This window comes from Cyphomyrmex costatus, unplaced genomic scaffold (assembly GCF_001594065.2).
Source record: "Cyphomyrmex costatus isolate MS0001 unplaced genomic scaffold, Ccosl1.0 scaffold36, whole genome shotgun sequence".
Lineage (NCBI taxonomy): Eukaryota > Metazoa > Arthropoda > Insecta > Hymenoptera > Formicidae > Cyphomyrmex > Cyphomyrmex costatus.
The window spans coordinates 502,877-522,110 of NW_017277774.1; the positions used below are offsets into that span (position 1 = coordinate 502,877).

General features: G+C 38.2%; 2 protein-coding genes across 2 annotated transcripts; both read right to left on the minus strand.

Annotated features, from left to right (window-relative positions):
* Nucleotides 1–418: 418 nt before the first annotated feature.
* On the minus strand, nucleotides 419–6,877 carry Rich (guanine nucleotide exchange factor subunit Rich). The gene is made up of 12 exons (XM_018543035.1): nucleotides 6,589–6,877; nucleotides 5,858–6,121; nucleotides 5,303–5,709; nucleotides 4,588–5,215; nucleotides 4,103–4,466; nucleotides 3,466–4,010; nucleotides 2,892–3,381; nucleotides 2,463–2,745; nucleotides 1,851–2,305; nucleotides 1,549–1,708; nucleotides 1,198–1,386; nucleotides 419–931 (listed from the first exon to the last, which is right to left on the minus strand). The coding sequence occupies exons 1-12, from the start codon at nucleotides 6,721–6,723 to the stop codon at nucleotides 601–603; spliced, it is 4,251 nt and encodes a 1,416-aa protein (XP_018398537.1). The 5' UTR covers nucleotides 6,724–6,877; the 3' UTR covers nucleotides 419–600.
* Nucleotides 6,878–8,030: 1,153 nt separating this feature from the next.
* EF1a-F2 (elongation factor 1-alpha F2) lies at nucleotides 8,031–13,511 on the minus strand. The gene is made up of 5 exons (XM_018543072.1): nucleotides 13,400–13,511; nucleotides 11,324–11,499; nucleotides 10,196–10,804; nucleotides 9,705–9,980; nucleotides 8,031–9,479 (listed from the first exon to the last, which is right to left on the minus strand). The coding sequence occupies exons 2-5, from the start codon at nucleotides 11,465–11,467 to the stop codon at nucleotides 9,123–9,125; spliced, it is 1,386 nt and encodes a 461-aa protein (XP_018398574.1). The 5' UTR covers nucleotides 11,468–11,499; nucleotides 13,400–13,511; the 3' UTR covers nucleotides 8,031–9,122.
* Between the last annotated feature and the right edge of the window lie 5,723 nt (nucleotides 13,512–19,234).

The window sequence follows — 19,234 nt, forward strand, 5'->3', positions numbered from 1 at the left end:
TTATATTGCTATTCCCTATTGTTCATAATTAACGAATGAGCATCTTCCAAGTGCTTTTATGCACAGCGGTAAAATCATTTAAGAACTGCCATTGACTTTGGCGACTTCATACATCACGTCCGAGTTTTATTCCTCGCAACGCAATATGTATATTAATACCGTAAGTGCTTATATACACGTGAATCATTCACCTTTACATGTTTCACCCTGTACAATTCAAAATCTTCAATGTAAAGTTAATAAAAAGATGTTCCAAAACGTTATGTACAAATTTCCAAGATTTCTTCGAATTACAAGAATTTCTGGAACAACCTGTATTAGAATGAGGATGTTCATATCAGTTTTACAAAATTCTATCGCATTAGAAAAATTATTTTTAATATCAAGATAACAAAGACCTTCAGATCAACGGCTTCAAAATAAAATTCAATATCTATGAAATAATTACCTAGTATATATGAAATCCTTACATGTAAAACATAATCGAGTAATCTTTTTCTAAAACTTGATCTTAAATAATCTGAAAACAATCCATTTGGTATGTAAAATACATAGTGAAGTTGGACAGCCTTAGTGTTTCTGGAGTTTCATGAAGCATCTTTAAGAGATTGTGCAAGCGCTTTGCGGCGATGTGTCCTCCGTGACGTTGAGATTATTATTGTAACTTCCATGAAATACCGACTCCTCGACGGTCAAAAGTGATTCGTGCGAGCGTTCCTCTTCGAGCGGAGCTGTATTAGAAGCGTGACTAATAGAAGAGTGTCTCGAACGGGAGAGAGTACCGCGCTGATTACTGCTAGCGGATGGAGCCGGACTTGGAGAAGGACTTTCTGGTATCTGTTCTTGTTCTTGCTGTTGCTTGATTATTATCAGTCGATTCAATAACGATATCTGACTTTGGATATTTGACATAAAAGGACGGTATCCTAAACTGAAATCAGAATGTCAAAAATCAGAGAATCAATTTATAATTAAATTGTAAAAATTGTAATAAATTTAACTGGAAAATTAAATAAATACCATATTTAAAATTTATAAGTCACTTTATAAGTTACTTATTTAGATGAGAAAATATCTTCACAAAAAATTAATTACTTCAAAATTATTAAGCAGATAGTTAGATTTTTAATTTTAAACATTTAAAAAATTGTCAAATACAAAAACTGTAAAAATACATGTATGTGATAATGTACATACCATTCCGAATGAGACCATTTGGTTAAAGTAAGCAATCCATCTCTTAGATTGATTATAGAATCGAAAGTTTGCATTGGTGCATGTGCCGTTCTGACAGTTCTAGCCATGGCCGCTGCATCTCGAAGGACAGTAGCTACAACCGCAGCCCATCCTAGACAACTGCCTTCAAGAAACAACTGTAGTAAATACCTGTAAAAATTAAAAATAAAATTAACAAAGATAAAGATATATAAAACATAATTTTTAAATAACAATAAGTTAAACGAAAAACCGTTTATATAAATAAAATCAAATAAGTAAGAAATAAATAAGATAATAATTGTAATTCTTAATGTTAAAAATTATTCGTACCTGAGCTGTACTTCCGCCCGACCGATTGGTGCGGAAGTCGAGGCTGGATTGATTTCTGTAGGTCCCACTGACTCCGGTGACACCCAACATACAGAGCCAACTATAGATTCTGCATCGTCTCTCCAAATAGTACTAGTATCGCTAAGAACACTGTTGGCATCTAAAATTATAAATTAAACACAAAAAATTATTAACGCAGAATAATCTTTCGTTATTTACAAGAATATACAAATTTGCATTTTCTTAAAGAAATTTTGTATAAATAGAAATTTAAAGTACTTCAAATAAAGAATATAACTTACCATTTATCAAATTCGGTGTTAATTTGGCTTCCGCGGTTGGAAATTGTGTCTCTAAGCTAGCGACGGGTGAGACCAACGTTGTATACGGTGGTCTACCACTTGGAAGACTAGTATATCCACTGTCAGGTACGTCGACGATCAAATTCGGAGACAAGGTTTCGTCATCGGATATTATGGAGTGTAAAGAAGTGAGGCTAGATCTCCGAAATTTCTGCAGCGTTGGTAACGAAAGCGTCGGGTATGGAAATGCAAAGTCTTCGTGAACCGCTTTTAACGTGCCTACATAATCGTCGATTCTTGCTGCTCTATCACGTTCTCGAGCAAACCATGTCACTAAATGAAAGTCAAGACGTGCTGCGAATCTACCCAAGTCGATCAAACGGCGAGCTGATAGTAGCCGCCGGGCATGACGTTGCAAGATAACATCAATAAAAAACTCTTCTGCTGATCCTTCCCTGGAAAATTATAAATTTGCTTAGTTTTAGTTCAACGACAAAAAAAATTCTGAAAGAAATAAGAATTTATACTACAGAAACTAAATTTTATAAATATCTCAAATATTAAATATTCACATAACTTTATATACTATCTACATTGCAATAGAATACTCACTTATTTTCAGTTTTCTCGCTAGATTTTGCTGTTGGAACTGATTTCTTTCGTCTCATAACAACGTTACGGGTTTTCTCTAGCATAGAAGACGGCGCAACGTCTTTCTCGGATTGCACTTTAGGTGTAACTGTAGTACTATAACTACGGCTCCTAGAAACTTGCATAGTACCCAAGACTAAGGCCAAATCGTCCTCATGTGGAGAAAGAGGAGGTGTTTGGGGAGGGCCTACCAGTTTCGCGCTACCACTCCACGATGTACGTGGTGATTCCACGTCATTTGGGTCTGAATTTATATAAAAAAATGTAATTTTAATTTTCAAAAAATGGAAAGTTACTTTTTAAAAGCAACTAATCAACGTTACTCGTTACCGAGTCAAAATATAAATCATATTAATATATATATTTATAAAAATTTGTAAGATTATTTACCGATTGCTCTAAGGAATCTCACAAGATCTCTCGATAGTTCCCATCTTCCTTGTTCTAATGCAGCATCTAACAGTAACGTGGCATGCTGCCTGCTGACGGAAGATGGCTCTAAATTTTGTAGAATAATTAAATAACTGGCGGCGGTATCGAGTTGCTGACGTTGTAAACAATCTTGTAGTAGCTTCTTCGGTGGACCAGCTACGGAAAACAGATACGGCCAAAGCGCGATTTCGGTCTTGCGAGCGCATTGCACGACGGCTCTGGCCCATACACCGGGAAACTCGCGGATGAATTCCACAACGGACGGTAATTGAGCATCCGGAATAGGATCCTTGCTCGTCGCTTCCTCCTCAAGGACTTCGTGAAGCAACAGTTCCAACGAATGCGGGAAATATGGCAATGCGGAGCAAGAACGCGCTATTTCCCACGCATGATAGCCTAAGTTCCGATGTATCAATTGACGTAGAATTTGATGCAAATACACTTGACTCTGAAATATAAAGCCATTACATTTAAGTAACTAGAAATAATTAAAAATACAATTTATTTTATATTATAAAAAAAAATTGAATACCGTAAGTTCTAATAAATTGAAGGGCAGTGAAAAAGGCGAATTAGTATCTGACGTGAACAACACAGTATCGTTTTCGGCCCCCAATAAAATCGCGTCTTCGAAGAGTATCGCCAATGGGTAAATGCGCAAGTGAAATGGTAGCATGATCCGCTTGCTCATAAAAGCATGCGCTTTCTCCTGATGATTACGGAATAGAGGCAACCAAACTCGCATGCCGTGAGCCCCGCAGAATAGCCACAAAGCTTCGGTTAAATGCGGCTTATCTCTCCTTGAACGCGATGGTACCCAAACGTTTTCGACGTAGGACGCTAATACTGTTGGTGCGCCGCATGTGAAGAGAACCTCCGAATTATCAGTAGAATGTTCACGTTGAACCATGAGAAGACGTCCGGAGACATTCAACAGAAGACTCTCAGGATGAGGATGACTGCCAGCAGTCTCCGCGCGAATCGAAGTCAAAGTGGCGCTAACTACGCAAGCGGGATGTACGCACAGTCCACTAATGTCCACCGTTTGTATTCTCGTTAATTCGATACCACCGGCTTCTAAAATAATAACACGACCATTTCATTGAATAACGATTGATCGAAAAACCTTTAAAAATAAATTTTTAATGTAGGAGCAATTTTACACTTACCTACGCCATTTTGCAACACCATATCATAGATACTAATTTGAGCATTGGCACAGAAAGTTAAAAGTCTGTCTTTCGTCGTATTTAGTAATAGCACCTGCGAGGGCATCCTGACACTTTTGACATAATTATTATCAAGTCGAGTATCGCGTGGGTAAATTCTAATCTCGTCTTTATCGTCTAATATAGAATAACTGCTTGCTATGAGATATCCTTTATGCCACAGCAATCCTCCGGTTACTATAAAGTCCCGCTCTTGACTCTCGTTACCGAATAACTTCCATTTTCTTGAGGGTAAGGAATAATGTGCTAATCCTGTTCGACCGGCCACTGCAAGACTCAAACCTTCGCTGTCTATTGCAGTATACTGTAAACATAAATACACATATATGTGAATTATGATAAAAGTTTTTTATAAATTTACTTTTTTATAAATATTATATTATTTTTTATACTTATTGTGCTTATAATATAAATATTATATTTACCCGAATTGGCCAATTGGAACCACTATACGCAGTTGGAATGGGCACAACAAGCCATTGTTTGCAGCCAGCAAGTGTCTGAAGCATACTGTCGTTGGGCATTTCGGCGGTAAGATGAAAACCCGAAGCGGTTGAAGATAATCCGGCTCCTAAATTTAAATACAGTCTATCCTCGCCTTGAAGATACAAATGTCCGTGATGGCCCATACATGGGTTGATAGTCAAGGGACTTTTAGCGAAGTCTAATTGAATAAGAGAGCGACTTAAATTGGTGGTTTTATTGCCATTTTCGTTGGTAACTAAAGATTCTGGAGATTCTCGCAGCATCCATAGCTGATAGCCTTCAGCAGACCATTCCATTGTATGGATATGCAAAGGATTATCGTGTGTCAGATCTACGCGTAGGCCATAGTCCCATTTTAAGCTACAGAGCAACAGAGCACCAAAGGTACTCCACAGTGCTAAACCGCCGCCTTCCCAAGCAAGAGCGATTGCACAACTGTCGGGTGTCCATCTAAGACACTTGACGCTACCCGGTCGACCTGGATAATCTTTGGAAGATAGACTCAAGGTATGCGACATCTCTAAACCACCAGTTGTCTCATCAACATAATATACAACGCCTTCGGAACTGCGATTAAAATATTTGTAATTAAAAGTTAATCAATTAGAGAAAATATTGCAAATTCAAGAACTGCACTATAAAATTGACACTTACTTTTGTCTACCAATGGCAATTAATCGATATTTATGATTAACAGCAGCGCAAGTAGCATCGTCCAAATCCTGAGCCCAGATTCCTTGTACTTGATTAGGATCAAATTTCAGAGATTGAGCAGTGAGAAATGCAGCTTTGCCATTATTCAACACGATAGCAAAGCCTCCAACGAGAGGCGAATATTCAATATCGGTAACATAAATGTTATTCTCTGTAAGTGGTATAGCCACTGTGGAAATTTGCTGATCAATACTAAACGGTATACGTCTCAAATCTAAAGAATAGTCGCGATTCATGGTACCGTCCCATTTATGGCGTATCACATGGCTAGTTTTGGTTGCTATCATAAGTTCATCTCGTATACAAACTAACGAACTGATCCCACCATCGATCCAAGCAGACTTTTCCTGGAAAATAAATAAGAGGAAATTAAATCACTGTAAGTCAATCTTGATGAATCTAATGATTTAATCAGTTAATAAATAATTCACAAATAATTTTTATTTTAAATTTCTCACATTATGCTCGACAATGAAAAATCATCAAAAAACTTACAAAACTCAATATGAGGGATGGAATGACTTCTTTAATAAATAACTCTGCACTATCCCGTTTCAAACTAGTAACTGGTGAATCTCGTTGTTCATAAAGTCCCCGGCCTTCTGCACTGGTGTCTGAAAGTTTGTAGAACAGCAGGTAGCTATCTGACGTCGCAATAACCAGCATGCTAGAGTCTGGTCTCCATTGCACCAAGACATTCTCACCATGTTGCCACAAAGAATTTGCAGACCGTTTGCTAAATACAATTGGTACACAGGGCTGCAATATATACATCATATTTTAGAAATTATTAAATACGTCTGAGAAAACTACAAGAGAATATATGCAGTTTAACATATGCAACAGATTAATCATAAAATATATCAAATAAATATACAGAATGTTTTCCAACTGACACAGATGACACAAAGTGTGATACAGTATAACATTTTATCTTTATGTAACATTAACAAACAAGATTGTTGGGCTTTACTGTACTCATCTATATTTCTTGCAAAAAAAATACAGTCATAATGAAATCTATGTATATGCTATGTTTTGCTTACTAAATAGATTTTATTATGACTGTGCTAGTATCCTTGGAGATTTAAAACCTATGATTTGGCTGAAATCTATACAGCACAAATCATACCAGCAATATTGCAGCAACATCGCAACGTTGCAGCAATGTTGGTGCAAGTTTCTGTACCGTATGGAAAAGCAGATTCTTGGTCTAAATTACGTGCCTTGCAGTACCAGATGACAAGAGAGTCCGCGGTGAGAACGGCGAACATAATTTTGTCTCTGTTGCACACCACCGCGTTTATTTTGCCCTGCTCGCAGGTGTTGAGGACCCGCGGCCATCCTACGGGGAAAAACATGTTTTCCGCGAAAGCGTCTCGTCACTCTTCACCAGATCTCCCTCATGTTTCGTCTACGTCTTTCCTCGATGCCGTGGGTTTGACAAGTAAACAATTCCTAACCTCGACATAGCGGAATTTGGATCAGCTCGGTGGAAAATGTGGCAATTGGAGCGTGGCGGCTCTCAAGTAGATGCACGTTGCAATGTGATGCAACGTTATCGGCGGATCAGTCCCTCGTAGCCGCGTTTCCTGTACCTTCCATCAATATTTTCTCTCCCTTTGTCGTTTCTCCCCGCCATCGCCAGTGCCTGGAGACCCGTATAGTACTTATTTCATAATGGAACTTCTGGGCCCTCAATGTTCATATGTTACGACTGATTGTTGATGATGGCTGTAATTGCAGTTTCGTCTGTTGTGATGCAACGTGACTCAATTTTGTAACTTACGATACGAGATTTTGCGACAAGCGAAATTTTTGAAAGCGCGATAAATCTTGGTCTACGCCACGTTTTATTTGTTGCAGTTTCTTAGTTTTGTCATAATCTTTGTATCCGATTTAAAATTCTCAGAATCATTTTTTAATTTTACAAAATACAAAGTATACGTCTAGTACACAGTAAGAAAAAAAAGAGAATAAAGTAAGGCGATATTTAGTAACTAAAAAAGATTGTTCATTATTTCTCTTTTGTTAATAATATATATTAATACGCCAATAAAATATATCATAATGCATGCCTATATAATTAATGCAATTTTATATATTTGAATATTTATACATCGAGCATACATAGTTTAATTAAATGAAAAAGAAAAAATAGCGAAATTAATTTAGTTATATTTTCCACATTTTACGAGATATCTATTATTTAATATACAATATTTTAAATACATACGTAATCGCAATTTATTTATATATAAAGATAATACGATACAATTGCAAATGTAAGTAGAGAATACCTGTTGCTATTGAATGTGTTTCTAATCTTATCAATCGTTAACAATTCTGACAGTTTACATCTCCGTTAAATTTCACGTTCTTTTTATGAACATAGAATATTTAATGTTTTTTTTTAAGTCTCAACGAAATATAAACCAATTAATTTTGCAACAATTAATTTTTATTCACATAAACTATGATTTAAAAAAAAATCTAATTCTGACATTTCTCAATTGCGGAGTCTTATACGTACCATGAAATTGCGCTTACGTATATTTAATAAGTTTTTTTTTTTTTTGAGTCTTCATGGAAATTCAGCATTCAGATAAGTTGTAAGGGAAGACAAGGAGTCGGGTTTGCGTATTGGTGATAGTGAATCACCGACGTCTCGTTTCCGCAGCTTCTTTATTTTCGCTCTTACTCGTCATCGCTGGTATTTATATGTATGTACAGAAAACCGTTAACCAATGTCGTTTGTAGAAAAATCGCGGGAAGATAAAAGATAGAGTTATTGCAAAAGTTATCTTGCGCATGCACTCCCTGTTAGACGTTAGTTGATAAAAGGAATAATTCGTAGAAAAAGGTTTCCTTCCTTGAAGATAATTGGATTTATCTTATCTATAACTAAATGGAAAAGATAATTAGAGGAAACAACAGGTCCCATATCCCAACGAAATCTATTTTGTCAAGGTCTACTACCGTTGTTCTCTCTAGTCTACGTTTCTTGAATTAATAACCTGAACGATTAATATAAAAAAGCTACCAAGACAAAATGATACGAGTATCGCCACGATATATATTACTTTTCATCTGGTTAGATCGTATAGCTACCGTAGATGTGAGAGCGATAAAAATGAAATATTCTTTTTTTTTGCTCAAAAGGATGATAAACTTTGACAAGTCACCGATGAAGTGACTGTCAATGTCAACAAAGAGTAATAATGACATGTTTCTTCCCGAAATATCGGATATATACAGAATTTATTTCCGTATAGTAATTAGAAAATATAATTAAGCCGCGCTAAATTATGTTGATGTTCGTTATGAAGTAGTTGGTAGGTGTACGTTGTTTGCGATAGCTCGCGCGAAGTTCGCTCTTCCTCCTTGCGGACTCCCACGAGACGAAAATACATATCGGCCAGAGATAAACATCCCGTGTTCTTTCCTGCGAAACTCCTTGCGGTGAAAAAAATGACGGAGCCATTTCGACAAGCGAAATGTCCGCGCGCCGAGGAAGCGCGGTAGCGCGATCTTGCGTGCATGTGCCAATCTGCGCGATTGGATCGTCGTTTTGTCATTTCCGATCGTAGCTCGCGATAAAGTCTTCACGAGGAACTCCGTTGTAGACAATGTTGCCAAGTTCGTCTCTCGCGAGTCATACAAAGGAGGATGAGTTATGTCGGCTGATGTACGCCGTCGTCCGCCCGGTGACATATTCGCACGGAAACTATCGGTGTATGCACGGAAACTATTACAATAGTTATTTCTTCTTCTGGGCTTTCTCAGCGGCCTTGGTGACTTTGCCCGCCTGATCCTTAAAGGTGACGGCCTTGATGACGCCAACAGCTACTGTTTGACGCATGTCACGGACAGCGAAACGTCCCAAGGGTGGGAACTCTTGGAAAGCCTCAACGCACATAGGCTTGCTAGGTACCAGGGTAACGATGGCGGCGTCACCGGATTTGATGGCTTTCGGGTTTTCCTCGGTGGTCTTGCCAGTACGGCGATCGCACTTCTCCTTAATTTCAGCGAACTTGCAGGCGATGTGGGCAGTATGGCAATCCAATACGGGTGTGTATCCGTTGCTGATTTGACCAGGATGATTGAGCACGATGACCTGAATGAAATAAATAATTGTATTAATTATATGTTTGTAATTCATATCTTACAATCCTCTAAAGTTACTAGCACTTAATTTTAATATGCAAACATTAAAACACTCAGACATACTCAACCATCATTAGGAAACTTCCGGTGGAAACCGCGAATGAGGTAATCAATTTCTCATCATAGTGTCAAAGAGACTAATTAAAGTGAATGCAATTAAATGTAATAAGCCTACCTGTGCGGTAAAATCAGCAGCACCCTTGGGCGGGTTGTTCTTGGAATCTCCGGCGACGTATCCACGACGCAATTCTTTAACAGACACGTTCTTGACGTTGAAACCAACGTTGTCACCGGGCACAGCCTCCTGCAGAGCCTCGTGGTGCATTTCGACGGACTTGACTTCAGTGGTCAATCCAGCGGGTGCAAAGGTAACAACCATACCAGGTTTCAGTACACCAGTCTCAACACGGCCGACGGGTACTGTTCCAATACCACCAATCTTGTACACGTCCTGCAATCGTAAAAAAAAAACATTAAAAAATTATTGTTCTGTGCTTCAATAAAATTAATCATTCATTTTTGTCATATCTCATAAAATCAGACACATTTTAGCCATCAATGGATTAAAAATCCTATGGTGAAAACCACGAATGAAATTATATTAAGTATCATCATGTAAATTATTTGTAAAAATTAAGATTAGTGTGATTAAGATATTGACGTTACCTGAAGGGGAAGACGAAGAGCCTTGTCAGTCGGCCTGGTGGGTGGTAGGATGGCATCCAGAGCTTCGATAAGACATTTACCTTCGGCCTTGCCCTCTTTACGCTCTACAGCCCATCCCTTAAACCAGGGCATCTTGGAAGATATTTCCAACATGTTGTCTCCGTGCCAGCCAGAGATTGGCACGAACGCAACAGCGGCTGGATTGTAACCGATCTTTTTGATGTAGGACGATACTTCCTTCTTAATTTCCTCGAATCGAGTCTCGGAATACGGGGGCTCGGTGGAATCCATTTTGTTAACTCCGACAATCAATTGCTTGACGCCGAGGGTGAACGCGAGAAGAGCGTGTTCGCGAGTCTGTCCATTCTTTGAAATTCCCGCCTCGAATTCACCAGTACCAGCAGCAACGATCAATACCGCACAATCAGCCTGCGAGGTACCGGTGATCATGTTCTTGATAAAATCTCTATGTCCAGGAGCGTCGATAATCGTCACATAGTATTTAGAGGTTTCGAACTTCCACAAGGCAATGTCAATAGTGATACCACGCTCACGTTCAGCTTTAAGTTTATCGAGTACCCAGGCATATTTGAAGGAACCTTTGCCCATCTAAAAAAAAACAATCTCAATTAAATTCATTATATTTTAGATCCTTCTAAGTTTCCTATTATTGTTATTAAATGCATTTTAACAAATCTCAATATTATTGATAAAAACTTTGGATGCGTACAATTTTGCGCTTACACGCATCAATTATTCTTGTTTAACATTTGATAAAACAAGGAAAAATGATTCTAAAAGTGCGAGCGTCAAATGGAGCACAGCCTTTGATGAAATGACATTCAGACATTCTCAACCGTCAATGGATTCAAGAATCCTCCGGTGGAAACCGCGAATGAGGAAAAAATGTATCATCATTATGTCGTATTGTATGAGTCTATGTTATATAAAGCGTGCTTTTAAGATCATTTTATACTTGTGTAAATGTAATTGTAAGACTTGTACTTATAAAAATTAACTAATCAAACGTTCTCTTCATATTCGACTGTAATTAGTCAAGTCTTACAACAATACTTATGCAATTATAGAAATTATAAAATGTTTTGTCTAAAGATGATTGGACATTACCTCTTGGGCTTCTTTCTCGAACTTCTCAATAGTACGCTTGTCGATACCACCACATTTGTAGATCAAATGACCAGTGGTGGTCGACTTGCCGGAATCGACGTGTCCAATAACGACGATATTAATGTGAATCTTCTCCTTGCCCATTTTTGTAGTTTTAGGAGAGTTCTTCTATTACACTGAGAAAACAAAAATACAGGATTGAGTTAGAAAACATTGCTGGGTAGAATTAAGACTTAATTGCATTATACTGGAACAAATAGGCCTGGTTTCCTTGAGATTTGTCTTAACTTTTAAACAGTGACAATTTGAAATAATTTAATGTTTTAGAATTTTACTTTTCAATTGTAAACTTGATAAATTCTAAAAAAATAATTAAAATACAACAGTAACAAGAAAACTTCAATAGATTCCAGGAGTCCATATGTTCCTTTAGCACCAAAAATGTGTTTTCGTTACGAGTTAATTCGTAACATTTTAATTCGCGTATTGGAGACCATCCGATTATCTGTACCGAGTTAATTGATCATCGCGACATATGGAACCGAACGACGTCTGGAACGAGAAAGACCGAGAGCCAATTTCGTCGATCTCGCGTTGCGCCAAATGGTGCAACCGCTTCTTCAAACGCATCACGAGCGTGCGTGGAACACTCGGACGCGGACATTCGGGACGTCGCAGCGGTCTTTGTCCGCCGTCCACGTGGCCGAACGTGAATATTCGAGAATGGCAGACGGCCGCCATTTTGTAAGTAACGAGGAGGAGCAGCGCGCTGTTGCCACGATTGTCGCGACGCTCGGCACCGCGCACGATGCCACGTTATTGCGGATCCTCTTTTTTTTTTCTCTCCCATTCTTTCTTTTTTTCCTCCCCGCGAAGCTCCCCGACATTCTGCTGGACCCAGAAAGATTCGCGCTCGATTCGCGAAAAACGAAGGTGGGCTAAATACGCCGCCGCCTTCGCGGTCCATCCAGCCAGCACGCGGCGGCTCGCTGAAGGCGCATGGAAAATTACGGAGATCCCCCCAAGGAGCCTCCGGATGCCAATTACAATTCGCGGTCCTTGCGAGTGCGTTGGAACGTGACGGAAACGCTGATATATCGCGATTTCTTGCGAAATCAACCGTTATATCGTTTCGTAGAATCATTCTTGGCTATCAATGGGAGTCGCAGATAACGCCCAGTTTTTTTTCCTCCGTGCGCGCCGATCACCTTGCGGCCAAACGAGGTTCTACTTTCCGCGATAACTTGACTTTCTGCACGAAATGCGTGACGATTTTCGTTTAACCTACATTCCAGGATTTTAACTGTAACGGAGAACTGAGAGAATCTCGCTTTGCGGCCCGGCTCCGTCACGCCGGCAAGATCCTCGTCATCTTCCCCTCGCGAGAACCCGACTTCCAGCACATTTCAGAAGCCGAGGTGCAAGGTCGTCGCGTTGCACACGGCCTCCGGGCGGACTCGCGATTCTCGAGAGTGAGCGAGACGGGAGAGAAGAGAGAGAGGACAGCACCTTTAACCTCGCGTTTCCGGTTTTTTGACTCCGCCGTTACCGCACGCGTCCTGCCACGAGTATCACGATTTTTCGGGCCGCGCGTAGCCGCCCGCGAGCGGGCTCAACGAGATCTCGACCGCGCGGAGACCTATTTCTCCCCCGCGGGAGAGCAACGAGCGAACTCGCGGCGATCGTCGGCGGAATTCCAGGCGGTCTGACAAGCGCGCACGGCCGCCATAGTGCATCCGGTGCGCTCCTCTCGCGATCACGGACGCGTCCGCCGCCGGCTCGCGCGACCGGCGGCGTTTTACCCTCCCGTACGCCACGCTCGTCCGCGACTATCATCCTCGCGACCGACGGCGATCCCTCCGCGAAACGACGCCCGTCGTCGGCACGCCGGTACGCACGCGGGATCCCAACAGCCGGCGGGAAGAAGAAGGCACGGCCAACCGGCCATGCGGCACTTTACCGTGTCGGCGAAGAGCTACCGTTCGCGACGAATTTCCACGGACGGCCACGACGGGATCGCGAAACTATACGCACAACACAACACGGGGTAGCCCCGGCCGTCGTTCTATTCCGTACCTGTTATTCGATGATGTATCCTCGGTCGAGATACGTCGGATAGTTCCGATAGTTTTTGCCGGTTTGCGAACCAACGAACAACCACTCACCTCAAGATGCCACGACAGAAAGAGATCGTGCCCGCAAATGACATGCGCATCGGCGTTTTCGGGCGTAGCCTCGCAGCCAGGTGTCGCCGCGGCGGCGACGCTGGCGCCGTCGCTCGCAGCGCCGCGCGTGACGTTGTCTCTCGCGGACGCGCGTTTTACGACGCGACAAGCGGCGAATTCACGGCGTGGAGATTCGCCCGTTTACGCTCCTCGCGCGACTCCGCTCGGTTTTTCTCAATTTTCGACGGGAATCGGTGATTTTTCCTTTCCCCCCCGGCCCGCGAGGCAACTCGTCGTCAAATGCGTCTGGGTTCGAGGCTACGATTGCGCAGCGCGCATGCGCGCGCCCGCACACACACGTGGACGTTTAGGGGGGGGGGTGAGGGATGGGGGGAGCCCGTGTGATCCGTGCGCGCGTCCTCTAGGATAAACGTGCGTGTGTGCGTGCGCGTGACGAAATAGAGAGAGAGAAAGAGATAAAGGAGGAGAGAGACGGACAATAGGATGGCGTGCGAGCGAGCGAGATAACGCATTCGCGTTGCAATCGGATATGCATTATTCATCCGAGCATAACGTCTGATTGTGACGTTGCGAACTCGCTGTGTCGAAGCGAGATACTTTTTGACGACCGAGAGCTCTTCTTCCTCGCGGTCCACAAGTTGGAGCACTCCGGACGGAGTGCGTATACCGCCCTTTGACGTACCGCAGCATGCGATTCTAGAACGTTCTTCGTGTTGCATTTCATTTCACAACGTTGCGCTTGTCCGTTAATTATTATCGTTACAAATCAAGAGTGACTTCGGCCAAACACCGATTAGCATAATCGGTCATTAAGTCAACCAGAAAAGAAAAACAGTTTTATTAAAAGCTATAGCTATATAAGATAACAGAGCTGAAAATAATTTCGTTAAATTATTAAAATAATTAAATAGCATATCACGTTTAAGTTGATTGCTAGAATATCAAAACTTGCAGCATTTCTCGTCATACTTCAGCTTCTTACGTAATTATTTACATTATTATTATTATCTTATAATTAAATTTTTATATATTTTAGCAAAATAATTTTTTTTTTATGTAGAATTGCTTGGGATAAAAATTTCTAAGCTTACGTTTCAAAAGGTACATATTGAGTAAAATTATATTTGGAAAAGACGTTGAATGTAGTCTAAGTGAAATATAGTTCCTAATCTAATCTTTCTTTCTGTTTGTATATCCAGCAAAGACAAAATTAACGATTTTATCCATTTAATGAAACAGTTTAGAGCTATTCATATAATGAACAATTTAGAGATATTTATAATCGAGTCTTATTTAAAAATCGTTGTAATGGGAATAGTAATGTCTTAAGATACTAATGATTGGCATTTTAGGGCTGTACTTAAAACGATCTTAAATACCAGAATCGACTATGAATACCAGCCCAAGTATTTAATAAATTAATTAAATAGTACAGATATTGCTTGATAAGTTTCGGAGCTTGATCGGAGTCTCTCATAACAATAATATCTCGTGATGGTTTTGCTATATTTTTTGTACTTGCACTGAAAAAAATGTTGGTCCAGCGAATGATCGTTAATCAATATCTCAAACTCAATGTCCAACTTAATGAAGTTAATTTATTAATACCAGGGCTGGGTAAGTATTTAAAATATACTTTTATTTAAAACACAGTTTTCGCAATAAAAGTAGATTTTATATTTTATATTTCAGCGATGTACATATGAAAGTATTATTACGTATTTTGTATTTAAAATTGAAAGATTGCAAACCTTTTGTACTTCGTAATTTAAATAATAACATTAATTGTCAATCTTAGTATTTAAAATACAAAATACTTTCAATTTTTTTCATTATTAATACTGAAATACAAAATATAAAATACTTTTATATACTTCCATAAAATATAAAATGCAAAATATTTTTATGTACGCCGTTGAAATACAAAATACACGATATAATTGTCTTACAATTATCGTTTTCAAATAAAAGTATTTTAAATACTTTTACCTAGCTCTGATTAATACAATAACTGGATTCATTAATATAATCAAATATTTATTCTTGCAATGAATTCTAGTAATAGTTTTATAATCTAAATTATTATGAAAATTCATTGGACCACTTTTCATTAATTCAATGAATATTTATTGTATTTACGTACAGTTTTGGTTCAGGTGGGTAAGATACAATAGGACAGGTTTTCATCATTCATAAATGACTTAAGTCTCGATTAATCTCTCGATTTTTCTCGATTTCTAACAAGAATCTTGCATTTTTGCTAGTTTCCTTATTTGTTTCCTTAAAAACGTTGCTTATTGATGCAAAATTCCTTTAAGTTTTATTTCGTCCAAAAGAAAAGAACAGAAAAAGAAATTGCAATAGAATGCCGATTTTATATCGAGTTCTTGTATTGATCTCTTCGATTGTTGTGTATCAGAAGATATGTTAACGTATTTTAGCTCACTTTCTCTACGATCTTTCTCTCGATCAACATGATCGACAATTCGGTCATTGAGATAAATGGTGAAAGGTAAAAGAAAGAGATCGCGCTGTCGAGACGTTAACGGTTTTTATTGTGCTTTTGTGGAGGTACGAAGCGAACTTGCTTGACGACAATGACATTCTTCTGCCACGGACTTTTGTTTGCAACGGCTTGTATTGAAAGGAACAATTAAAGTTTATGACACCATCCGTTTTAGATTTCCAGAAAATGTTTATAATTTTTATCTCTAAGTTTCCTTTTTCTTTTTCAAAATTAATATCCTGTGAATACTCATTAAACATAATCCGTAACTGCAGGTTTAAATTAATTTTGTTCTTCTCTAAGATTTAGAGGACCATAATTCTTCTTGTCTCACCTGGCTGCGTCTATGGTTTATATATTAACAGAATTCTTTACAAACTTGTATATAATAGCTGTGTGATGTTACAATAGAAATTTTCCTATCTACCTAACGACAATGATATTCTTTTACATCGTCTTCGTGTTAATAAATTTTAGTATTTAATCTCGAAGCCATATGGTAGACAAAATTTTCAGGCTCGAGAAATTGAATAATTAATTTCTTCAAAAATTCTGTCCACATAATCTGTGCGAAAATGAAGCAAATGATGGAATGACTAATTGGAATAGCGGAATGTAGAACTAATTAAAATTCAATTGTATCGTCGTTAATTAGAGAGCTTTAATTGCTATTGTTAGATAATTATCTCGAGACCATCGAGTTGCTTGATTAATTCTCTATATAATATAATATAAATAATAGTTCGCTGAATATTGCTTTGACTCTTCAATTGAAAAACTTTTTTTAACGTCCTTTTTCTTTTATTACTGTAAAGATATATATTTGCAATTTTTATTGTACTTATAAAGCTGTATGATTTAAATATTATATTTCAGTTATATACACGGATACTGCGAGTTCGTACTTAATAAAGTAATTCTGATATCGAGTATCAATCACTGATAGAATATACTTTTGTGATTCATAAAACGTACTTATCTGTTACTGTTTTTGTCTCAATGCTTTTCGCGGAAATGAATGACTCATCGTAAATCGTGAATGAATACCATACATCCATGCTTACGCAAAAATGTATGTATGTATTTAAAACGTCATTTTTGTAATTTTTGCTAATGCTATCCTATGCATAAAAATTGTTAATTGTTAATGTAAGAATTTTAATCTTATTTATTATAATTAATTAATTTTTTATTTTATTTATTATAAGCTTTTTTTAAAATAAATACTAATAAGCAACATTCTTTGTAACATTTTAATATCACAAATTAAATAATAATATATTCATTAGAAATAAATTTAATGAATATTAAATACTTATTAAATAGGTATCTAATGAATATTTAAATGATTACTTAAACATTCATTAAAAACATTAAAGAAATATTTAATGAGTAATGTCTAATGAGTGATATTAAAGTAGTGCTTAACGAGAACATGACGTTTAATGACTAAATTCAGCAACCACATTTTACTTTAATCTTTCAATTTGCTGCTTGCTATTTTCTAATCTTTGTTCTGCTGGTTCGTGAGAAAGAAAGCTTTAAGAAAGTTAAGAAACTTGGCAAGAGCTAACTTATCGTTTCCATTTTAACGGCGCCGATTTAACCAACGAGTTGAAAGTTCTAAATTTCTTTTAGAATGTCTTTGCGGACTGCAATAATGCGCTGCATTCACGTTTGTTTAACTTTCCAAAAATGTTTGTGACCTGCGAATGAAGTTATTTTTCTCAGAAACTCGATTATTGATCGTGTTCTGACTGCAACCCGCAGATGTTATCATTCTTGGTCTTCGGGGTTGTTACAGGCAAACAAAAAAGGGGCAAGTCCGGATCTGCCGTGTCTTTTATCCGAAAGAAACCGGATCCGAAATGACTCAACGTACTATTCAAAAAGTTATGCACGTAACTGATTTAATGACTCTTGTAATTCAATCGACAAGCATTTTTCTGCTTGTTATGTATCGCCGTTTACTTGTACTCTTAGGGAGAATCGCAATTTGTTATACTTTTTAAGCCTTTGTCAATTTTCATTCTTCGTCAGCAATATGGGTCTTCGAGCTTTAATACAGAGATTTTTATATTATTCTGTATAAAAAAATACTTACTTGTAAAAGTTTTAACAACGATTTTTTACTATCATATAAACTTGGATTGTACTGTACCTTTTTTTCAGCAGATTTAACTATAATCCCTGGTTCAGTGAACCTGGACGTTATTTTCAACTATGTTTTGAAGAACTGTAACGAAAATTATTATATAACGAATGTTTTTCACAATCTTACATAATTTTAAGTTATTAATTTATTCCTTACATTTTTTTACTTCTAAATAAAGAAATAGTTCAATTTGTATTTAGTATTATTACTATAATTGTAAGATCCACTTTAATAAAAAATAAGATAATTTCTATATTAACTGATTTAATCAAAGATCTATTAATTTATAAAATATATTGACCCGCGAATATCAGTTAGGTAAATTTCAGTTTCAGAGTGTGAATACCGATTAGAATTAATAATTTATCTCATAAAATTCACAATAAAAAAAATCGACTGCGTCATTAAAGTCCAACATTGCCAGCGGAAGTTTAAAATTCTTAAAAGGAAGTCCGGGTCATAAGAGACCCTTCATCACGCGTCTCTTATTTTCTTTTTTTAAAGTGTTATCGGTTACAGGATGATCATATGACAAAATTAATCTGCGGATGCTGTGCGTGGGAGAGATGGTGGGAATTAAAAATCGTTGGTCACAAAAGAAAATCTCGTGGTATGCGGTCCACTTCAATCATCTATTTATATTTCAGGATTCCTACTGACATCCGATCGTACTGACACTCGCACGGCACAGCTAAGTTTCGAAAATTTAAAAATAACCTTCTATCATGTGTATGTGTGCGTGTGCGTGTGTGTGTGTGTGGGTGGGTGGGTGTGTGTGTGTGTAGGAGGAAACAGATATACGTGTAGAAATGGACAAAAACGCGCGTGTACAATCATGCACGTATGCAACGCGCTGGGATACGCGCACGCAGTCATGCATCCAAAGGATCGATGATATCTCTCTCTCTCTCTCTCTCTCTCTCACACACACACACACACACGCACGCACACACATACACTCTCTCACATTCTCTCTCGTTCTCTCTCTCACCCGGTATCTCCGTTCCGAGCGAAGGATTTGAAACCGTTAGAATTTCGGCGAGTTCGATTTTCAACCTCATAGT